This window comes from Morchella sextelata, assembly GCF_020137385.1.
Source record: "Morchella sextelata strain SCLS chromosome Unknown scls_6, whole genome shotgun sequence".
NCBI lineage: Eukaryota > Fungi > Ascomycota > Pezizomycetes > Pezizales > Morchellaceae > Morchella > Morchella sextelata.
This window is the reverse complement of record NW_025408621.1, coordinates 506,990-527,279: the sequence shown is the minus strand read 5'-3', so window position 1 is coordinate 527,279 and position 20,290 is coordinate 506,990. Positions and strand designations below refer to the sequence as shown.

The following is a 20,290-nucleotide window of genomic DNA, read 5'->3' as shown; positions in this document are numbered from 1 at the left end:
TAAGCTCCTGGCGTCATGGATCAGACATTGCCAATGGGTGATCAAAGTGCTGGCTATATTCTACTATCGTGCTTATGGCCGGACTTTAAACTTGTTTGGCACTGGGGAGGCTATGCAACTGAGGGAACTGAATACGAAAACCGAGAGAGTAGCTAAGGGATTAGAGAATTCCCTACTCTTTCGTAGTTGGTTTCTCCTCCCCCTTGCCAATCGTGGTGAGCTCTTTGTGAGTATGAAGATACCCCGCCTTTGAGTCAGGCCTTGCATTATACAACACATAAACCGGGCTCACCGGGATACGTGATGGATGGTCTGGGTCAGGCAGGTCGATACCACGTCATCGTTAGCTAAGTTGAGAGAGAATTTCTACCTGGGTAGGTTTGTTTCAGCAGATACACTATAAACGATTTACCTTTTGAAAGTGAAAGGTGAATTACTGAGATAAAAGTGGAATCTCTGAGGTCTCACATCAATTATGGCCATAATAAACTAGGGTGACGGATCAAGAGCACAATGGCCAGAAGTTTGATGATTTCCCACAGTATCAGCAAGTAGCAAATACTAAAGCAGTCTATACATGTTCAAAGAGCACTACACGAGGGAAAGAATTGATGAGACCCAGTGAGCACGTCTAATAGATCGGGGACCGCATTTTATCGAGAGATTTTAATGAGAATCGGAGCATAAGAATAGTGGTGTCTGTGACTGAAGGTGCGAGGGACCTCTGGAGGTACTTTTTTTTTTTGTTTAATTCATTAATTACATGCAACCTTACAGTTATGGCAATTTTTGAAGGTACCTAAAAGTATCATGGACATGGAGGTCTTCTCCTAATGTTGAGTGTACTCGCGACCCAGCCAGGAAATTTAGAGGTCATTATTGATTGGCCATGCATGGGGCTGGCTCTAGATACCACAAGCTGGGCGGAATGGGCTAAGATTTGCTTTAGTCAGGCCCTTCGGTCTTTGATTCCTCCTCTTCTTCAAGCGGTATCACTTACTATTACCAGAGAAGGACATCTATCTATTTATCCTAGAATCCTCTCACTGTATGTTCTAGTGATAAACGTTTAAGCTATGAATATCTGGGGTTTCGTTTTCATAAACTACATATCTATCTATCAATCTACGAGCCAACAACAGTCCAACCCCGAGATGATATTATTTACAAAGCTCGTCACTCCAGCAACCTCTCATATATTCCGCCACCTCGGCAGGCGGGCAGCGGTGAGTTGAGGAAATTTTCTCACGTCGGCCCTGTCATCTGGCTACGAGTGATATTCAATGCCTGTGGGAACCACTTTCAGTGCGAGGTGCATACCAGCGCGCCGACGCTAAATATCCATTCACATACTTCTGCATGTTTTGGGCACTTTTTATGTGAGAAGAAACCTCCTATCTGAAAAGCGCCTCATATATATGACCTGTGCACACTGTACTCCCGGAGGTTCCATGAGGTACCAAACGTACTGGAGGAAGGCATCAGGTTACCTAGAACTAATACACCCCTTAAGCTTATATCCTGACTCAGCTTACGATATTAGAGTAACGGGCGCCTGCGGGCAGAGAAATTACTATCTTATTACGCCCCCGGAGTATGTGTCGATACTAGAAGGAAGACCGAACCATGATGATCGTGTCTTGTTTCGGTGCATGCATTGCGGGTACTTACAGCCTTGTGCAGACTCAGTTGCCGAACTTTGTATGACTCGAGAGAGGCTCGATCGAGGGCAGATTTGGAGGCTCCAAGAGGTAAAGTGGAACTGATCTAAGGCTGTGAAGTACACGTACATACTTGACTTCTGAGTACATCCGTGGAATGGAATGATTCCTCTACGCCCATGATGATAGACTAAGTGAATAGATAAGTTACAGCCTCATAAAACAACAAAGAACCGGCATATCTTAGGATAGTGTACGATTAATTGGCCTTTGAGAAGAAAAAATATCCCCACCTCCTAAATGCGCTGACAACGCATATGCACCTTCATGAAATATCACTCGACCATTCAAATACTCTAGAGTACCCCTCCTTTGCAACCCAACTAACCGTGCGTGCACGTGATTTCTGCACTTGCACTTTTTTTTTTTCCCCGCAATTACTCCAGAGCGCACCGGGCCTTTTGGACATTCGAGAACACAGCCCCCGCACCTTTCCAGTTGTGCTTGAGATTGTTATCTAGTGGAGACCGATTGACGAAGATGATAGGGTTTATCTTAAGAAAGTACACATGTATACATGTAGTTATTCGTAAGCTACGCCACTACTTAACCGCGGGCTCATATACGGTCTGCTATAGAGCGGGGCGGGGGATATAGATAGCGATCCCAATACTGGGTAAAAAGATAACTACTCCCAGCGGGGTTTTTCAATAAACCCACAACCAACCAAACCCCAACACGAGTGATCACCCATGAAGAACTCTGCCGTATGCTAATCATTATTGGCCGCCAAGACATGTGCCTCGACCTTCCCACCCCATCAAGAGTACCTATGGATGTGTGAACAATTACACACATGTTTTGTTTTTGTGTTTCTCGGGTCGCGATGCGCCCGCGGGCGGGCGGACGGGGGAGGGAGATCCTGGTGTAAACATTCCTGGAACTGCCGCGCGCGCGCATGGGATTTACAGGACTCGTTTCTTCTTTCCTTTTCCTACTAGGTGAGTTTTGTGCTAAATCTACACCGGGTTGCGGCGCTCTAGCGAACGAAACGAAGCGTGAATCGCGGATGCTATTCTGTACCTACATCGTTCATATCGATCGCAGAGTATTTAGAGTGCGGAGACAAATCCGACTGTCGGGCCCAGATTCCGTACGTACCCTAAGAAGTACATGTAGGTAGAGGGGTAGATAGGTATTGTATCCTCCTCCCCCTTCAGATTAATCTATAACACGGGTTTCATGGGCGATCGGTTGTGCAGGGGTTTGCTTCCGACCGAGGATGTGGTACATTTACATGTAGTAGAGGGTCAAGAAATTCAAGTGTTTTTTTCTGGCGGGAGATCGTGGATCTCTAGGTGTGAATTGGCGACGGTGGGCGGAGGGAGGAAGTGGTGTGATATGAATGATGGAATAATGGTAAGCAAGTAAGGGAAGGGATTGAGCACGGGCCTGACGAGGATTGTCAGTCAACCGCGGCGTTTACTTGCTACATGTGCACAGTGCGATGGATTGTATTAAAGCACGAATGTTTAATTCTGGGTAGAAAGATGATAGATATGCCCTCTATTAATCGCTTCGTGGGCCAATGTGAGTACTAGATAGCAGTATCAGGGCCAACTGTAGCGATACGGTACACGATAGACAAGAGGTCAAGGCCACAATCAAGACACCCGCCTAAGAGATACCGGTTCCCGAGTTGCGGGGGAGGGGAAGGATAGAGAAAATAAATGGTTTAACTACAGAAAGTAGGTACAAAACACCCTCAGATGCTGCAATCCGTTAGAATGGTTTTGGCGGAGGTAAGCTGAAACACTGCTGCACCCGGGCCTACATCATACAGAAAGGAGAGCTTTCTCCCACTGGCTGGCTACTCTCTTCCCATGGTAGAGAGCTGACAAACATGCAATTGGGTTTTGTCTAAATATGGGAAAGGAAGAAAGGAAGGAAGGGGTTCACCGCACAGCATGACGCGAGGGGAGGAGGACGATGACAGAGGAATAAGCTTGTGTGCAGCCACAGAAACGTTAAGTGTGTGTACCTACATGTATGATGTAGGGTATCTCTTGTACCTGACTTGACCTCTCTTCTTCGCAGCGGGAGATGTCGTGCGTGTGTGACATCGCATAGACGATCGAAATCAAGGCACCGTATACATGACGCTTGCGCCATAACGGATTAGGCCCAACCCCAGATTGATTGCTGAACCCTTGCGCGGCTTAAGGATCTGGGGGAAAGGGGAGAGATGAGATGGGGGCAGAGGGAGGGGAGGGGAGAGAGGGTGTTTGGCTTTTTCCGTCGACGTGCAATTTAACGTATATTGGTCAGTTGGGGCAGGACCCAGTCGGATATCGGGATGTGAGTCCTTGCTTAGGCGTGGAAGTGCATTTTATCTCGAGCTGAGCTGATTGATAGGTTTACATATGTGGAAATAAATAAATGGCAATTGGCAACGGGGGCGCGCCACGGGGGTTCAATCCAGCAGGTATGAGTTTTCTTGCCCTAGATGCCTAGATGGAGTAGAGCCTACACAATTGTAGGAAGCTATGATGCGTGCAGAATTGCATCTGGAGGGGGGTAAAGTATGTGGATGTTCTGATAGGGCGGGCCACAACCGCTACCCAAGATAACTTAATCCTGCCCTCTTTTAACCGGAAATAAGCTATTTTACTTGACAGCCTCTCAGAAGCGTTCTAACGATGGCAAGCGAGTTGTCAACAGCTGCGCGGGGAGCCAGTGAGGAAACTGGATGAATCCCATGAGGTGTTTACCAGCAGCAGCAGAGAGATCTAGAGCGAGCGCGCCTTCTGTCGTATTACACTGCCTGCACGAACGGTTCTGTCACTGTGTGTGTATGTTGGTTGGTTGCTGTGTCAACGATCGAGGGATGCGCTAGTTTAACACCCTTGATGTCAGACCCTTTTGATCCCTTGTTCTCGCACCCTGCCTAGCCACACTTAAATCCTGAAGGCTTTTAATATAATACTGCGTGTATTCCCCAAGTATCGATGCAATCAATTGCTGTTTTACCGCCGATGATTCTCGAGACAATATGTATGATGATGCCGAAATGTGGCAGAAAAGGACTTGAAGGAATGAACGAGTGACTGCATGCGTGACATGTACGTACAACGTAGGTAAAATGTATCAGTGAGGGTGGTACTGTAGATCATCATCATGTTCCCCGGGAGGCCTACAGTACTTGTACCGAAACAGTGGAGTGACCGGCTCCCTCATCCCATGTCCTTCTTTCCTTTAACCAAAGGCAGCAGGCAACACCGCAGGGACAATTGCGATAAACAAAACCTCCGATAGATCTTTTCTCTCTCTCTTTCGCTTTCTGATTCTTCTACATCCTCTCCAAAAGTTGAAGGGCTGAGAGCACGCATTGCCAGCTAGCTAGCTAGAGTACCATCCGTAATAATACATCCTGCTACATTGATAGTATTGTATCACTCACCCGCTCACTTACTCCATTGAATTCCTCATTATCATACCCTCAGTTATCCCCCTCTCGTCCTGCTGCGCGCGTTGTCGGCCCACCCTTCATCCTTTCTTTCTCACGCACTCACTCTGCTGCATTCATTCACTCAATTCAAGCATATTCCCCCCCTCCATCGAAGGTCTATCCGCCACGAGACGATATTGTACAACGACGAAACAGTTGGCCGGGGGCCCCGTTCTGCTTGCCAGTGCTGCCTGCCTGCCTGCCCTTGATACAATACATTACACACTACTATCGCTCGCTACTATACACTCGTTTGGCACACATTTGCACACCATCCCGTCCCCCCCGTCCCTTTTCTTTCTTGCAGTGTCTCTCCTCTCTCTCCTACTTTACTTCTACAACCCAACAACCCACACACAACACTTTTTTCGCGAACAGCTGCAACAATTCTATTTCATCCATCCATCGATCTGATCTGTTGCGTTGCGTGGAGGAAAGGATAACAATCTCGCAGATACAATGTCCCAATTCGGAAACTTTCATGTAAGTTTATTATTTCTATTTGATCGTACGTTGTATTTTAGGAAACCATTTTCCTATTTGTCCTGGTCGAGAGGAATTTGGTGGTTAGCTTCTGGTTGCTGGTTGCTGGTCTGAATCACGAACGACGAGGAGGGATCGGCCTGGACGCGCAACAACAACGCAAGGCACACACTCCTGAAGAGAAAGCAAGAAAGAATCGAAACCTGTTCAACTCCACGAACCCCGGGAATGAAACGAATGCTAACTGGTGGGGCTATGCATAGGACTTTTGTCGCGATTCGACATTGCCAGTATGCAACGTACGTTCTTCCTCTTTTAGATGTCCATACCTACCTGCCTACCTACCTGCCTATCCTCCCGCCGTACCTACATCCTATCTCTAGCCGAGTTTATGTGTGTGTTTGCATGTGTGCTCGGCCGGTTCAATCGCTCGTTCGCTCGGTTCGGTTCAGTTCGGTCGGTCTAACATCAATGATAGCTTTTCAGGAATGGCACGGATCCGATGGTGGAGAAGCGGTGTCAATTGGTTGGAATCGCGGTCAACAACAGTGATAACTATATAAGGAATTTGGGTGCGTCTATTTTGTTAACAAGTTTATTTGGCTATGGGCGCTTGCGTCTAAGCGTGCCGCCTAATATTAGACCACTGGGCTCGGGGCTAACTGTTTGTAGGTTCAATTGTACTAGCTGCGCTCGCGGTGTGTAGTTCAATAGGGTTGATACTCATGTCTGAAAGGAAAAAGGCCGCAGTCGGACGAAGGTACTACTACTACTGATCACAAGCTTATCCCGCATGCAACTAATCACGATATGCAAATTACAGGGAAATCCAGATATTCCTCATTGGCTACATCCTCATGTCAATCACCGAGATATTCTCCGTCGGCGGCTTCCTCACAAACCAGACCATTCTCGTCTGGTTCTCGGCCCTCCATATTGGCGCCATAACAGCAACCGCATGGGTACTGATGCTTAACGCCGTTGTTGGCTACCAGCTCCTGGACGACGGGACACCTCTCTCGCTTGGACTGGTGGGGACGTCGTTTTTAGCCTTCTTTGTTGGCACGACGTATGTTGCCGTGGATACGGGGTTCAACTACACAGGCACCTTCACAAAGGACTCGGACAGCATTAGGAACTATGCGCTATATGTACTGTATCTGCTGTTCCCGCTTATCATGATTGCGGCATATGTCATCCTGGAATCTGTGCTGGTGATCAAAGTGCTGGGAGAAAAGATACCAATGAGTAAGTATCAATTTGTCGGTTTTGGATGTTAGAGCTAGAATTAGGGATTGCGGGTGTTGATAAGTGGGAAAAATAGGACGTCTCAGTGCTGCAGCACTCTCATTCGCCGTCGGCCAGGTCTTCAACTTCGTCATCAGCGTACATCTCTGCGAAGCAACGAACGGAAAGATTGACGGCGCCCTTTTCGAGACTGGGTTTACACTGATCGCGGTGATCTTTTTGTGGTATTTCTGGAGCAGCATCACGGAGGACGAGTGGCCGGAGGACACAATGCGGCCAATGAGTGAAGCGTACCCTTGAAAACACACACTGCTGTTGCTAGAGGGGAGGGTGGATGATATATATCCCTTTTTTCCTGTTTTTCTGTTTATCGTTTTTTTCCCCTTTTTTTCGAAAGCTAATGTGGCCACATGTATAATTTTTTTTCTTTTTTTACGGGTGGTTTGGTTTGGTTTGGTTTGTTTTTTGTTGGTATGTATTTTTCGGCGATATTTATGGTTTTCTCTTTTTTACTATATCCCACTTCTTTTTCTCCCAATTCTTCTTTTCTTCTCTTTCCAGGCCCTGCCACTGTTCGAAGAAACTTGGAAAACAATCCGGAAAATCATAACTCTTTCACTCACCCCCAACCCCGTCACCACCCCGCGTCAATGGTTATTTGTCAGTCGTTTTTTTTATCTTATCGTTACATATCTTTGTGTGTATGGTTTTTTTACGAACTTTTATAATGCTTAGGGAACATGGTGATGGGGCGGAGGGCTAAATGGAAACGCCATTCTTTTTTTTTTTTACGAGAATAATGGGATGGCTGGCTTTGGGTTGGGTTTGGGTGGCTTTTTTCTTTTTTTCTTTTTTTTCCTTTTCTTTCTCTTCTTCTCTCGAGGTAGTTTTTAGTTAGTGGCTGGCCGTGGTGTGTACTTGTTCTAGCTTGAGCGGGTTTTTTTTTTTCTTCTCTGTATTTGCGATACCCCTGGTTTTGCTACGGATCAGTCTGAGAGGTGGGGGGAGGGAAAAGAAGGAACTACCGGGCTGGTGGGAGCTGTGGGATGTTAAAGAAGCATTGCAACTCCTACGATACCACAGCACAGATATCCAGCACGCGCGAACAAACAAACGGGAGCACATCACACAACAATGGGCTTGATGAGACGGTGTATATGTTATTTGGATAGCACGGGCTGAGCTTCAGGAGGAGGGATATGAGGAATGCACAGGCCTAGAAACACTTTTTCTAGGCTGCACAGATCTTAAGCATTGGTACTCTAGTTCTAGCAGTAGGCGGGCATGTTAGCAAGCGACAGCCTGGGTGGCTGGCTGGCTGTAATCATGTAGGGCAGGCATATCATTCCCCGCACAGACAGACGGGCAGGAAGAGCGCGGAGGATAACTTAACAAACAAAACCAATTTAAAAAAAACATTCTTAAAACATTGAATTTCGACTCCCCCCCCCCCCTTTTCCTATTATCTACTCTATGCTCCAGCTACCCGATATCTAAAAAGAGAAAAGGAGAAGAAAAAAAGTAATGTCCAACCCGTATCTGTGCTTCAACACAAGTCTCTGCGTAGCAGCTCTTCAGCAGGCCCGTCACCCCCACCAGGGAGGGGGATCTAATTATTGCGGCCCTTTTCTCCTTTGCCCTCCCCTCCTTGAATCCTACTCTCCCCTTTTCCTTTTCCCCGCCTTTTCCCTTGACACAGTGCCAGAAAAGAGTGAAGAAACCGGGTGTCGGTTTCTTTCACTTCCTCCGATAGCTGTGCGTCGGGGGGTGGGGCGGGTGGAGGTAGGGGGAGGTAGGAGGGGGGGAGGAAGGAGGGGTGAAGCCCGCTCCCGTCACCGTGGGGGTGTCGGGGTGAGGGAGGGGATCTGTGGGCCGCTTATTTGTGTATGGGGGAGGAGTGAGGTGAGTGTAGATATAGAGGAGCTCGGTATACATAAGGGAAGCTCGAGAGAGGAGATGGGACATCTAAGAGCCGAGGTAACTAGCTTGGAAAAGAAAAAAAAAAGAAAAGTGGAAATGATCGATTGGAAGGTTTTTTTTATTATCGGGATATAATGATCAGAAATAGGAGTTTCTCTAAAAACTAGATACGCAAATTCGCCAGTTTTTCAGCATTCGTTCATTGATTCGGCCAACAGCCATGCATATTATAATTGCGAGTTGTAATTTTCACAGTAATTCTCGCGTGCTTGTTGGGGTGAAAGGCGTATATCAAGCTGCTGTACTTCTCACCCAAGTCCCAAGTGCTGGATCCTGCGTCTTCACTGTACTGTACTAAATTCGGATAGGATCTCCGAGGCACCTGTGAAAAAAGAGTATCCAATTGATTTTTGGGGGGGGACTTTAGGAAAAAAAAATCTCTCAATTTCTTATTATTTGTGAGATTTCCCGAAAAACTCCTTTATGCTTTTTTATTTTTGTTAAACACAAATGCCTGACCCGCATAGCCCCAGCGAAAAGAAAGAAAGAAACCCTATAGCACACCCACATTTTCGTCAGCATTTCGTTCTAGAAACTCCACAATTTTCCAGTTCCCAATTGGCTCCGTTTCGTCTCTATCCCATCTTTTCCCTCTCCAGCCCCAAAGCCCCTCTCCACTGCCCCCCCCCCCCCAAAAAAAAAACCCCCCAAAAGCAGCTAGAAAGACCACACAAACCTCTAGTGCTGGCGCGCCGCCGACCAAACGTTCTTCAACAGACCATCCCTCTGGGCCAGCCTGTTGAGCGAGTCGTCGCTCTCGCCCATGGATCGGACGAAGCCGCACAGGGCGTAGGTGATGTTCTCGCCGGTGTAGCGGCCGGTCTCGTCGACCTTGCCGACGGAGATCTGCACTGAGGCGTGGTCCTTGGCCTTGATGATGCGGTTGGTGGCGCTGCACTTGCGGGGGACGTAGCTACGGTGCGTGCTGGGTTAGTATGCGTAGTGGAAGGGTGCGTGCTTGGGAGCGGAGGGGGGGGTGGTACAGGTCGACGAGTTCTCCTAATGGGGGGGTTAGCTAGCTGTCTATATAGATATTTATGGGAGTAGTCGGGAATCTCGGACTCCCGAGATTCGAGATTCAAAGGGGGGGGGGGGGGGGGGTGCGCACCCTTATCGTTTTCCATTTTTGGCGATTTTGGTGGTGTTTTTAACGGTGAAAAAAAAACGGACTATCGTAGACGACAATTAACTCGGGGAACCGTAGGTATCTTTGGGGGCAGCGAACTTGGACTTACAGTTGATATCGGCGGTGCTGGTGTGCTAGGGTGCGGTCGGTGGTGGTGATAATTTCCGCGTGTATCGATGGGGGTTGGTTGCTTGTTCGGTCGTGGGTGGTTGTGGAGACTAGGGCTTGGGCTGCGTGGGACTGCTTTTGCGCGTGACTAAGCCGGTGCTGGGGAGAAACGTTTTTCCGGGGGAGGGACCCAAGCCTTGCGCCATAACCAACTCGGCCATCTTGCCTTGGCGTTTGAGGATTGCTGACAGAGGTGGGGGTGGGTGGGCTGTAAGGCTGGTGTCGAGGTTCCGAAGGGCTGTGTAACTTGAGTATGTGAATCTCAAGGAAACACCCACTCAAATGTTCATATCCGCCTCGTAATATCCGCGCCCACGACCGCCTCTGTTGCTATATGTATATATCCGCCAGCTACTATAGCTACTACAACACCTTATCCTTTGGTTCGTCTTGTTTTGTCTTGTCTTACCAGCACACACATCTGTATCAGGTCAGTATTGTGGCCCGAGTGGTACCGAAAGGAGGATGATGGTCATGCTCTACTTGTATATGGCGGTTTTACAAGAGACTGAGGGGGATCGAATTGTATGATTGAACGATAACAGAAGGAACAGTCTCCTTTTATAGCAAACAAAGACATGATAAATACGCAGGTACATATCATCAAGACAACCAAACCCGTTGTCTTGACACAGTACTAATATACTGATGTCCTTGATCTGCCATGCCGTTCTCTATCTTGTTCGATACATGTAGTTGCACAGGATGCAGGCCCGTGTTTGGTAAAGTTTGCCTGCCAGTGAGCACACACGTGCTACACGACACGGGCACAGCACACCGATCGATCTGCAGTGAGAGTTGTGTGTAAAGCTTAAATACGGCACTTTGATGCCTACGATGCTGTGCACGGTGTACAGACAGACACAGAGAGTACAGACAGTAGTACATTACACTAGCCAACCATCCTTGGCGCACAAATACCATTTCTAGCCACCAACACACATGGGCGAGTGGTTCAACGGTTAACCCTCGCCAAAGAACACCGCGAGGTTTAGCCCTGCTTTCGATCACAGAAGGCCAGGGTTCGACCCAGGGGTGGGAGTAGTGCCAGTTCATCCCGGAACCGCACAGTACTTTTTGTTCTTTTTTTGTGTATGAAAGAAGAGATACTATAACCACCCAAAACATACCGCTTGGGGTCTTTTTTTATTTTGATAATAGTGCGCAATACCCCCCAGTATAAATTTGACATTCCGTGGCATTTGGGGGTGGCATTTTGGGTGAGCCCGTTGCCACGCCCGTTGCCACGCAGAGGTCAGGGTTAGGTTCCGCTCTTGGCCAATCAGAGGGCGAGTAGGTTCGCAGCATTAAGGGCAGTACATATTAGATACATGTAGTTGAAAAGTCTCCGTCTTTCTTACTCCGTGTGCAGCTGTGAGCTCTCATGACATCGATTTGTACTAGAATATACATGCTGCATCCTAATATTCCTTCGAGATTCACCTCGTTACTGTTTATTCCTGTATGTAGTTCGCCTGTTATGCTATATTTTCAATACCCGACACCCTCTGCAATGCTCCCAGTACCCACTCGCCATCCGTCCCTGCCACAATTGATCAACAGCTACACGTAGAGCTGCACCACCACCAATTACCACCGCACCGCACCGCACCGCACCACACCGCCACACCCCACACCAAACCCAACCCAGCTCCACCGCCGCTGCTGCTGACTAACGCACACCACCCCAAAGCTCCCCCGGCGCGCCCGCACCCGCACCCGCACCCCCGAACCCCAAAGACAGACCCATCCAGCCATGGCCGACTCCGACGAGGACTACGTGAACTCCTCCGGTGATGAGGCCGGTGCCCACACCGTCAGCCGCCGCGGCGCCGGCGGCCACAAAGGCGCGCGCCCGCCCTCGTCAAAGCCCAAGAAGGTGCAGAAGAAGGAGGCGTGGGAGGACATCAAGCGGTCGTGGGACAATGTTGTCGAGGGCGCCGACGGCAGCATCAACGTCACGGGCCTGCTTGAAGCCGGGAAGCGCAAGAGGTACTTTTTTTTACACCCGGAGCGAGCAGAGAGGGAGCAGAGTAGAGGGGGAGCAGAGTAGAGCAGAGAGGTGCAGAGAGTAGAGCTGAGAGCTGAGAGCTGACTGAGTGGCGGACATACAGGCTGCTCAAAGACACGACCCCGCTGCAGCGCGGCATCATCAGACATGTCATGCTTATCCTCGACCTGTCCATCGCCATGGCCGAGAAGGACTTCCGGCCCACGCGCTACCTCCTCGCGATCCGCTACGCGTGCGACTACGTGCGCGAGTACTTTGAGCAGAACCCGATCTCGCAGCTGGCCGTGCTGGGCATGCGCGACGGCCTCGCCGTGCGCGTCAGCGACATGTCCGGAAACCCGACAGACCACATCGAGGCCATCCAGAAGCTGCGCCTGGACGACCCCAAGGGCTCCCCGAGTCTGCAGAACGCACTCGAGATGTCGAGAGCTGCGCTGTTGTAAGGCCGCCCCCCCCCCCCCGCTGCTCTAGGTAGGTAGCGGAATACTGATACTGATACTCCCCGGCGCCGCGGTATAGTAATGCCCCGACGCACGGCACCCGCGAAGTAGTGATCGTCTTCGGCGCGCTGCACTCCTCAGACCCCGGCGACATCCACCAGACAATCGCACACCTCGTCGCCGACAAGATCCGCGTCAGCGTCGTCGGGCTCTCCGCCCAGGTCGCCGTCTGCCGCGACCTCGTGTCCAAGACCAACGCCGGCTCCACAAGCACCTACGGCGTCGCCCTAGACGACAAGCACTTCCGCGAGCTGCTCATCGACACCACGATCCCGCCCGTCACCCGCTCCTCCAAGCAGTCGTCGGCCTGCCTGCTCATGTGGGGCTTCCCCTCGCGCGTCGTCGAGACCACGGCGTCGCTGTGCGCGTGCCACTCGCGCCTCGCGCGCGGCGGCTACCTGTGCTCGCGCTGCTCGACAAAGGTGTGCGAGCTGCCGATGGAGTGCCCCGCGTGCGGGCTGATGCTGGTGCTGTCGACGCACCTGGCGCGCCACTACCACCACCTGTTCCCGCTGCGCAACTGGGTCGAGGTGCCGTGGGGCGAGGCGGGCGAGGCCGCGGCGTGCCTGGCGTGTCAGGTGGCGTTTCCGCCCGTGCCCGAGAGGGGCGGCGAGGAGTGGGCGCTGCCGGCGAGGACGGAGAGGGGCACGAGCGTGAGTAGTCGCTATCGGTGCACGGAGTGTAGGGGGCTGTTTTGTATTGATTGTGATGTGTTTTGTCATGAGACTTTGTATAATTGCCCGGGCTGCCAGTCGAGGGAGAGGGTGAGTGGGGGTGCGGGGAAAGAGGCGCCGAATGGGGTGCCGGCGGCGGATACGATGGAGATTGATGGGTAGTTGGTGATAATTCAGCTGATCTTCTTTTTTTCTGTTTCTCTCTTTTTTTTTCTTTTTTTTCTTTCCATTTCCATTTCCTTTTCCTTTTCCTTTTCCTTTTCCTTTTCCTTTTCCTTTCCTTTTCCTTTCCTTTCCTTTCTTTGGCTTCCCTTTAATTCTCTCGTTTTGCCGGCTTCATATACACGTGTATCATAAAGGAACAGGTACGGAGTTTTGCTGCTTTTTGCTCTCGAAATAAAGATTGCTGCTGTCATTGCTGTTTCCATCGCTGGCCTGGAGTATAATAACGGGAGTGCTGGATGCTGATGCTGGATGCATGGGATATCACTCGGTCAAGCCAAGGCTCAATGTGCTTGGCAACGGGCATTTTATCTCAACATCCAAATCACTCCCATGCATGCAACAAAGTACAGAAGCCCATAAGCCTATCCGGGCTATCCCCAAGAAGATAAATACCCCTCTGGAGCGAACAGCATGCACGCAGATATGGCCATCAAGCAGGGAGGATCCAGCTAGGCTCAGGCGAGTGTCTTCGTGGAAAGTGCTATGATACATAGTGGGGTTTCACCTTTACACTGCACATAGCTTATCTCTATTTCTCCCTAGAGCCACAGAGCGCAGCCCCCCTAAAATCAAAAGTCTAAGCCCCAAAAACCAAACCCCCAAAAACCAAAAACCAAAACCCAAAAAGATACGGAAGCACAGAAGCAAATAGATAACAGAGGCCATACGTACCCGCAGATAAGAGAAAGGAAGCTATGAAGAGCTCAAACCCAAAGCCAAGACGAGTGTCGAAGACGAAGAGTAGGGAAGATGGGGAGTAGAGGATGGCCGGTATGTGGTTTTCTAGGCTAGCTCGAACTCACTTTATTCTTGTAGGCTGCCTGCATGTAAGACTACACGTAGAGTTCATCTTGCACCTGGCATAAACAGAAAGTGGCCAAAGATAGGATGAGCTTAATAGATATATGTAGGCTGGAAAACCGCAACCCAAAGTTCAAGAGCTCAAAAAAAAAAAAAAAAAAAATTCTAAAAGCCCCAAAAGCCGAAAATCTAAAAGCCGAAAATCCAAAAGCTGAAAATTCATAAGCGCAAACTCCCAAAGACCCGTAAGACCCCAAGCCCAGATCTGCAGAACCCACAATTTCTCGATGCCAAATAAACTCAAATCTACAACACCGACAAACAGCCGTCATTCGAAACCTCCTGTACCAGCATCAGCAAATTTCAAAGGGACGAATGCAGTCGGCGGTTTATTCCCCATAGCCAAAGTCACGAAGTCGGTCTCGATATACTATCGTTCCCAACCGTTCTCCGGACCAAGGCAGAAGAAAGGGTGTAATAGGGGAAATCAAAAGGGCATACGGGGTAAAAGAATGGCTCTGTGTAGTTAGCAGAGACATGCCAAGATTAGTAGGGACATGAGTTTTGAGAGGTCTTGGCATATGGATAGTAGGGACATGATCCTCACCTGTGCCAAGACGGCCCTTTTGGCGGGGGTTCTGGCGACATACTATGTGCAATTATCCTTCCCTGTGTACCGTAACGAATGACTGAAGGGGAGGGGGTGACTAAGACACATTTTCGTACCTCTTTTTTGGAGGAACGGTAACACCGTAATACCAGTCGAGTGATGTGGTACGAAGAGAGTGTACTAGTAACCTTGGCGGATGTTACATCTATTCAGCAACCGTTGACACGCTCTTCGGCACTACATGTATTCAAATGACGTCTTTCCTCAACACGAAACTAGTATGGTCTACGAGGACGAGCGTCCTTGTGTCCTTGCTTCAAAGACTTCTAAAGACATTCTTGGCCACAATACACACTCGAGGTGCCCTAATTGGATGAGGTCATGAATAAAATATGCCTTTCATTTTAAGAGGTGTCGCTTTTTGCTCTACCGGGACGTTTTTTTATTATTCTCGAAGCACCTCGAGGCACCTCGAGGACAACAGTGCCGGACTTCGAGGGCAGAAAAAGACAGAGGTCAACAAGGACGAGGCATCTCGAGGACACCCCCAAACCTCGCCTCGAGCGTCCGCGTGGGCCACACTGCACGAAACACTTATATTAGGCGTGATGTGTAGACCTAAGCCGCTGCCAATGGATGATATTTGGGGGATGGTTTGCTCCGGGGCCCTATCATTTCACATTCACAGCGGAGGCCTGGTGTGGTGATGTGGGGTGTGTGGGAGAGACTTGACCCAGCAGTCGATTACTTGTGTCTATTCCAAGTAAGCACGCAACCGACCCTTTCCCGTTGAAAGTCTGAGGAGGGTAGAGCTCAGCGTCAGGCAAGTCAAAGAGTTGGAGTGAAGTACACCGCTACCGTTAAGCAATTGATGGCAGAAGTAACTTGATCTATTGCTCTTGACCCACGTTCGATTTGAACCCTGTGGCTTGTCAGTGGGCAATGGTGTATCTAGGGCTGATAGCCTCCCGCCTATGGCTTCTCGCACCATGCATGTGCTAGAATTGAGTAACGCAGCTGTCCTCAAGACTAGTATCCGGCCTTGCTCATCACACATCCCCAAGCCTATAGTGTCTATATGAACCCAAGTAGATGTACGTAATGTCTCGAGTCCACTGCTGGCCAGTGTCGGAGCTTAAGTCGGGCATACGCAGAGATTGCAACTCTCTCCAAATCCGTTATGGCCATGTGGTATCTTTTGAATGATTCACCATGATCAACGTCTGCCTGATAGGAAAGTGCTACGAGCTTGTATTTCCTTCGTCGTAGATTCAGTGTGAGGCCGAGTGATCGATCGTGATGCGGAGTATTCGAGTTCCGCTGGGAAGCAGGTCACCACGTCGCTCTGGGTAGAATTTACGAACTTTACAGCCCGAATTTTCAGCCAAGGGTGAGGTTGGATGGGTGAGATCTGGTGCTTAATTCCTGATTGACGATTGACGACTGACGATTGGCGACGCAAGGCTTAAATCTTAAATGCTTACTTACACACTTAGGGCCAGGGTCCAAACGCATGCGGCTGCGGCTCTGCGCGGGGGGCCAAGCCGTCCCAAATTTTCGTGGCGTATGCTGCAAACCAAACCTGAGAGCGCGCGACAACGGCCTTTGGACATTTCAAAGACGCTCGTTACCTCCGCTCACCACCACCACAACAGGCGTCAGGCTCCTTATTTACCCCGTAAAGTCTGGCAGACATCTGTTTTTCATCTGAGTTTTCGTCTGTGGGTTCATCTAGTCTCTAATTCCCGCTGTTCTAACTAGCCGCTGCTTTGCGCTTAAAATTCTTTCGAGCGACTCTGCCGCAATTTGCTGACAGCTGATGCCTTTTGCCTTGGACAAAGTAGTTTTTGAGTTTCAACCAACCACGAGGGTTTGGAATTTCGAGTTTCTAGTAGAATACAATTGCGCGTTCCCACAACGTTCCCCTGAGCTGGCTTGCGATTCTTTTACTGGTCCTGCGGTGTTCGAGTGCGCCCACAGAAAAAGTCTCAGTAGACCATCATCTACAGTTTCCGACATTCACTGAGATCTGCGCCCAATAGAATTTTGAAAAGCGGCGCCTGACTACGCATCTCAACGTTGGACGAAGTCTTATTTTTATCGGGAGTCTTTGGGGCCGAAGGTGTCCACTAGCAGGAGCCCAAGTGTCTCGATCGATTAATCTTTCCGGATCCTGTAGGGAAAGATCAAATCTTGGTTAGGGTGGATTGAGATCCGTAAAGGTCAACTTTGGAGCCGGTTACCAAACTCTTCTCTGAGAGGGTAAACAAGATCCTCGACACATATATAAGCCCCGCCGTTCAATTTGGAAGCGGGTCGAAAAACTCATTACACAATTCCTATAGTCCTCTTTTTAAGCGGAGGGTTTATTTTTAGGAGTGTGCGCCTTTCAATGAAGGCATCTGCAGCGACGCTCCCTACAAATTCTATAAACTCGTCGGCCTCGTCCTCCGTTAAAGCAGCATATAAAATCAAGTCAAATATCGATAATATGGAGCATTCAGCTTCATCTTCCACTATGGCATACTCTTCTAAGAGCAGTACTATCCCCGCCATTAGCCTCAAGCTTCTTGGATCTGCTACACAAAATGGAAAATCACCTTTAGACCTTTTACTCGCAAACCCGATTCAGTTCGTAAAAGCCTCCGTCATGTCGCCGGTTTATAACAGGCCTCAGACCGAAAAATTCGGCGCATCGAGTGCGGATTTTGAAAGCCCAAAATGGATAAAGGTAAGTCACGAATCTATGTAATCACAATCATTGAACATGGGAACTGATTACTCAATACAGAAAATGTCGTCCAAAGTCTCGAAATAACTCTCGTGTTACAGGTACTAAAGAGTACAAGATTTTACCAGGCGCACCGGATGCGGCCAAGGCTAAGGTCAGTGTTGGGTGCGCCATTATCGCAGAAGCACTACATGAACTTATGTATGCTTCGTTTAGGTCACTGTGACCACTTCTGAAGGATCTTCCGCCCCCCCTGTGAAGAAACCTATCGGATTTTCTGTTGTTATAAATGGGAAAGATAGTTCCCCACCAGTTGTTCGTGAATATAAAGAACAAATGGTAACTATATGTGCAGTCATATCGAATAATCATAACGGAACTAACACTATCTATCAGAAACTAGAAGCAAAGATCAACAATAAAGCTGTGACTGATGCTACAGAAAATGGCGTTACAAAAGATCACCAAAGTCTTACAAATGGGGACACTAAAATGTCAGAAATACCATCCGCTGATGACAAAAGTCCCAAGTTGCGTACCAAAGTCTTGACAAATGGCGATGTACCAAAGGCCAAGACCCTCACAAATGGTGATGTCACGCAAAAAAAGATAAAAAAGAAACTTGATAGTGATACCACAGCAGTGACGGAGGAGCCCGTTAAGGTTTGATATTAAATACCCACTCCTTTCCCTTTTTTACCAACTCACTACTCCCCATCTTTCGTAATTTTGAAATTCAAAGCAATACCTAATTCCGAAGCTCATACTCTTATTCAGCCTTCAAAAAAACGAAAAGCCGAAGAACTAGACGGCCCAGCCGCTCAAAGACCCCGAAAGGACATCAACGAGAAATCCAAACAGAGCGAGTCTTCAGTGACGAGATCAACAAGGACTTCGTCACTCAAGACAAAAGGCTTCCATAACAGAGCTAACGATTGTTACCGAAACTCGGTTCTTCAATTGATTTGCAGCATTCCTGAGCTTGAGGAGGAAATTGCAAAACACAATTCTGACAAGTGTAATTTGGGACATTCAACTCTCCAATGATTTACATTTTCTAATCCGCCTATTTTTGGCTTGTAGGCAGGATAACTTCGTGTGTATGTTGCTTTTTAGGCGAACTTATCGCCGAACATCATTACGAGTCGACATCCCGCTCCCGGTCCAAGACAAATGAGGTGTTGAGGGGAATTAATTCTCGCCTAGGAAAGGGTAAATTCTAATCCTATTTCCATGTGTTTCATATGCACGACTTTGGCTTATCTGAAGCAGTCCTTCCTAAACAGTTCAAGAGTATGCGTCAAGAGGATGCCACAGAGTACCTCCATGCTATCTTACACACTTGTAAAGACCAGCTGAACAAACGCATCAAAGACGTGGCTGAAAAAGGAAAGAAGACTCCCAAGGAGGAAGACTTGAAAAACAACCCCATCGACAAGACATTCGATGCGTCCTTCCCGTCAGTTCTTACGTGCCCGAAATGTGGCCACAGGTCTTTCAACAGAACCGATCTACCGTCCTTAATGCTGCTACCGTCCATTAGGCCCAGTGAGAATCGGCAAGGAAATGCGATTTCCGTTAAGGAACTCCTCGACGACCATTTCAAGCCAGAGAGAGTCGATGCCACTTGCGAGAAATGCAAATTCTCTTCCGGAAAGAAATTTACCAAGCAGGTTGAAGTGGAAAGATTGCCGAGAGTGTTGGTATTGAATGTGGTTAGGTGGACTTCAGTTGTGATGAATCGGGGTTACATCAAGGCCGACAAGATCATGAACAGACTGAAGTACGATGAGAAAATGACGATGCAAGAGAAGGGAAAGACGGTCCATTATCGGCTCATTTCTGTAGTGGCACACTGTGGCAGAAGTTTGTCAGCCGGTCAGTTTCATTCCACGGGATTTTGTGGGCAGAGTTAGTGTTTACTGATAATCTCTACAGGTCATTACATCTCCTTTGTTAAGCAGCCAGACGGGAAATGGGCATTATGCAATGACAATTTTGTGAGTTGATATCTTATTCCTATAACCTTTCTTCCCAATATTGGTTACTGACTGGTTGAGCAGGTAGATGAAACCGGGTGGGATACAGTCGCGAGAGCGGATGGCATGCAGGCGTCAATCCTCGGATACCAGCGCATCGAGTGAAATATTTCCTTGGTCCTATTCATTTTATTCGTCTAATTCGCATTTCCAAGGGCGTTTAGAAATTTCAAAAGGTCTGGGGATTCTTATTTTTCTTTTCTCTTTTTCGAAGGGGGCCAATGTCATTAGTTTGGTTTGCATCGAACTGGCCATGGGATTGGGACGTGAAATACCTGCCGTGTTATTTGCTTCCCTTTGATAGCTTTTAGCACTTGTGAATAATTATTCGACCTTTTGTACCCCGTTGGCCTCTGTTTGGGTTGTGGATATCAAGAGGATGGGTTATGGAGTTTCACCAAGCATGTTTATCAGCTGGTGATGACTAGAAGGTCGAGGAGATGGCTATCTTTTGTCTTGAAATGGATTTTTTTTTCTTTGAGCTGCACTTAAGCATATATATCCAATAATTTTTTTATTCACTTT

At 48.6% G+C, this 20,290-nt stretch overlaps 4 protein-coding genes across 4 annotated transcripts; 3 read left to right on the top strand and 1 right to left on the bottom strand.

The window, feature by feature from the left end:
• Positions 1 to 6,377: 6,377 nt before the first annotated feature.
• Positions 6,378 to 7,200, top strand: H6S33_011281 (uncharacterized protein; the record flags this gene model as incomplete). The annotated part of the gene is made up of 3 exons (XM_044842625.1): positions 6,378 to 6,412; positions 6,476 to 6,900; positions 6,977 to 7,200. The coding sequence occupies 3 exons, from the start codon at positions 6,378 to 6,380 to the stop codon at positions 7,198 to 7,200; spliced, it is 684 nt and encodes a 227-aa protein (XP_044696049.1).
• A 2,358-nt stretch (positions 7,201 to 9,558) lies between these two features.
• H6S33_011280 (uncharacterized protein) lies at positions 9,559 to 10,004 on the bottom strand (the record flags this gene model as incomplete). The annotated part of the gene is made up of 3 exons (XM_044842624.1): positions 9,559 to 9,793; positions 9,864 to 9,879; positions 9,989 to 10,004. 3 exons carry the CDS (start codon positions 10,002 to 10,004, stop codon positions 9,559 to 9,561), a joined length of 267 nt encoding a protein of 88 aa, XP_044696048.1.
• Positions 10,005 to 11,930: 1,926 nt separating this feature from the next.
• Positions 11,931 to 13,521, top strand: H6S33_011279 (uncharacterized protein; the record flags this gene model as incomplete). The annotated part of the gene is made up of 4 exons (XM_044842623.1): positions 11,931 to 12,166; positions 12,289 to 12,624; positions 12,705 to 13,338; positions 13,438 to 13,521. 4 exons carry the CDS (start codon positions 11,931 to 11,933, stop codon positions 13,519 to 13,521), a joined length of 1,290 nt encoding a protein of 429 aa, XP_044696047.1.
• A 3,866-nt stretch (positions 13,522 to 17,387) lies between these two features.
• On the top strand, positions 17,388 to 19,870 carry H6S33_011278 (uncharacterized protein; the record flags this gene model as incomplete). Its single annotated transcript, XM_044842622.1, has 9 exons — positions 17,388 to 17,726; positions 17,803 to 17,880; positions 17,943 to 18,065; positions 18,123 to 18,389; positions 18,504 to 18,744; positions 18,810 to 18,938; positions 18,999 to 19,604; positions 19,665 to 19,726; positions 19,790 to 19,870. The coding sequence occupies 9 exons, from the start codon at positions 17,388 to 17,390 to the stop codon at positions 19,868 to 19,870; spliced, it is 1,926 nt and encodes a 641-aa protein (XP_044696046.1).
• Between the last annotated feature and the right edge of the window lie 420 nt (positions 19,871 to 20,290).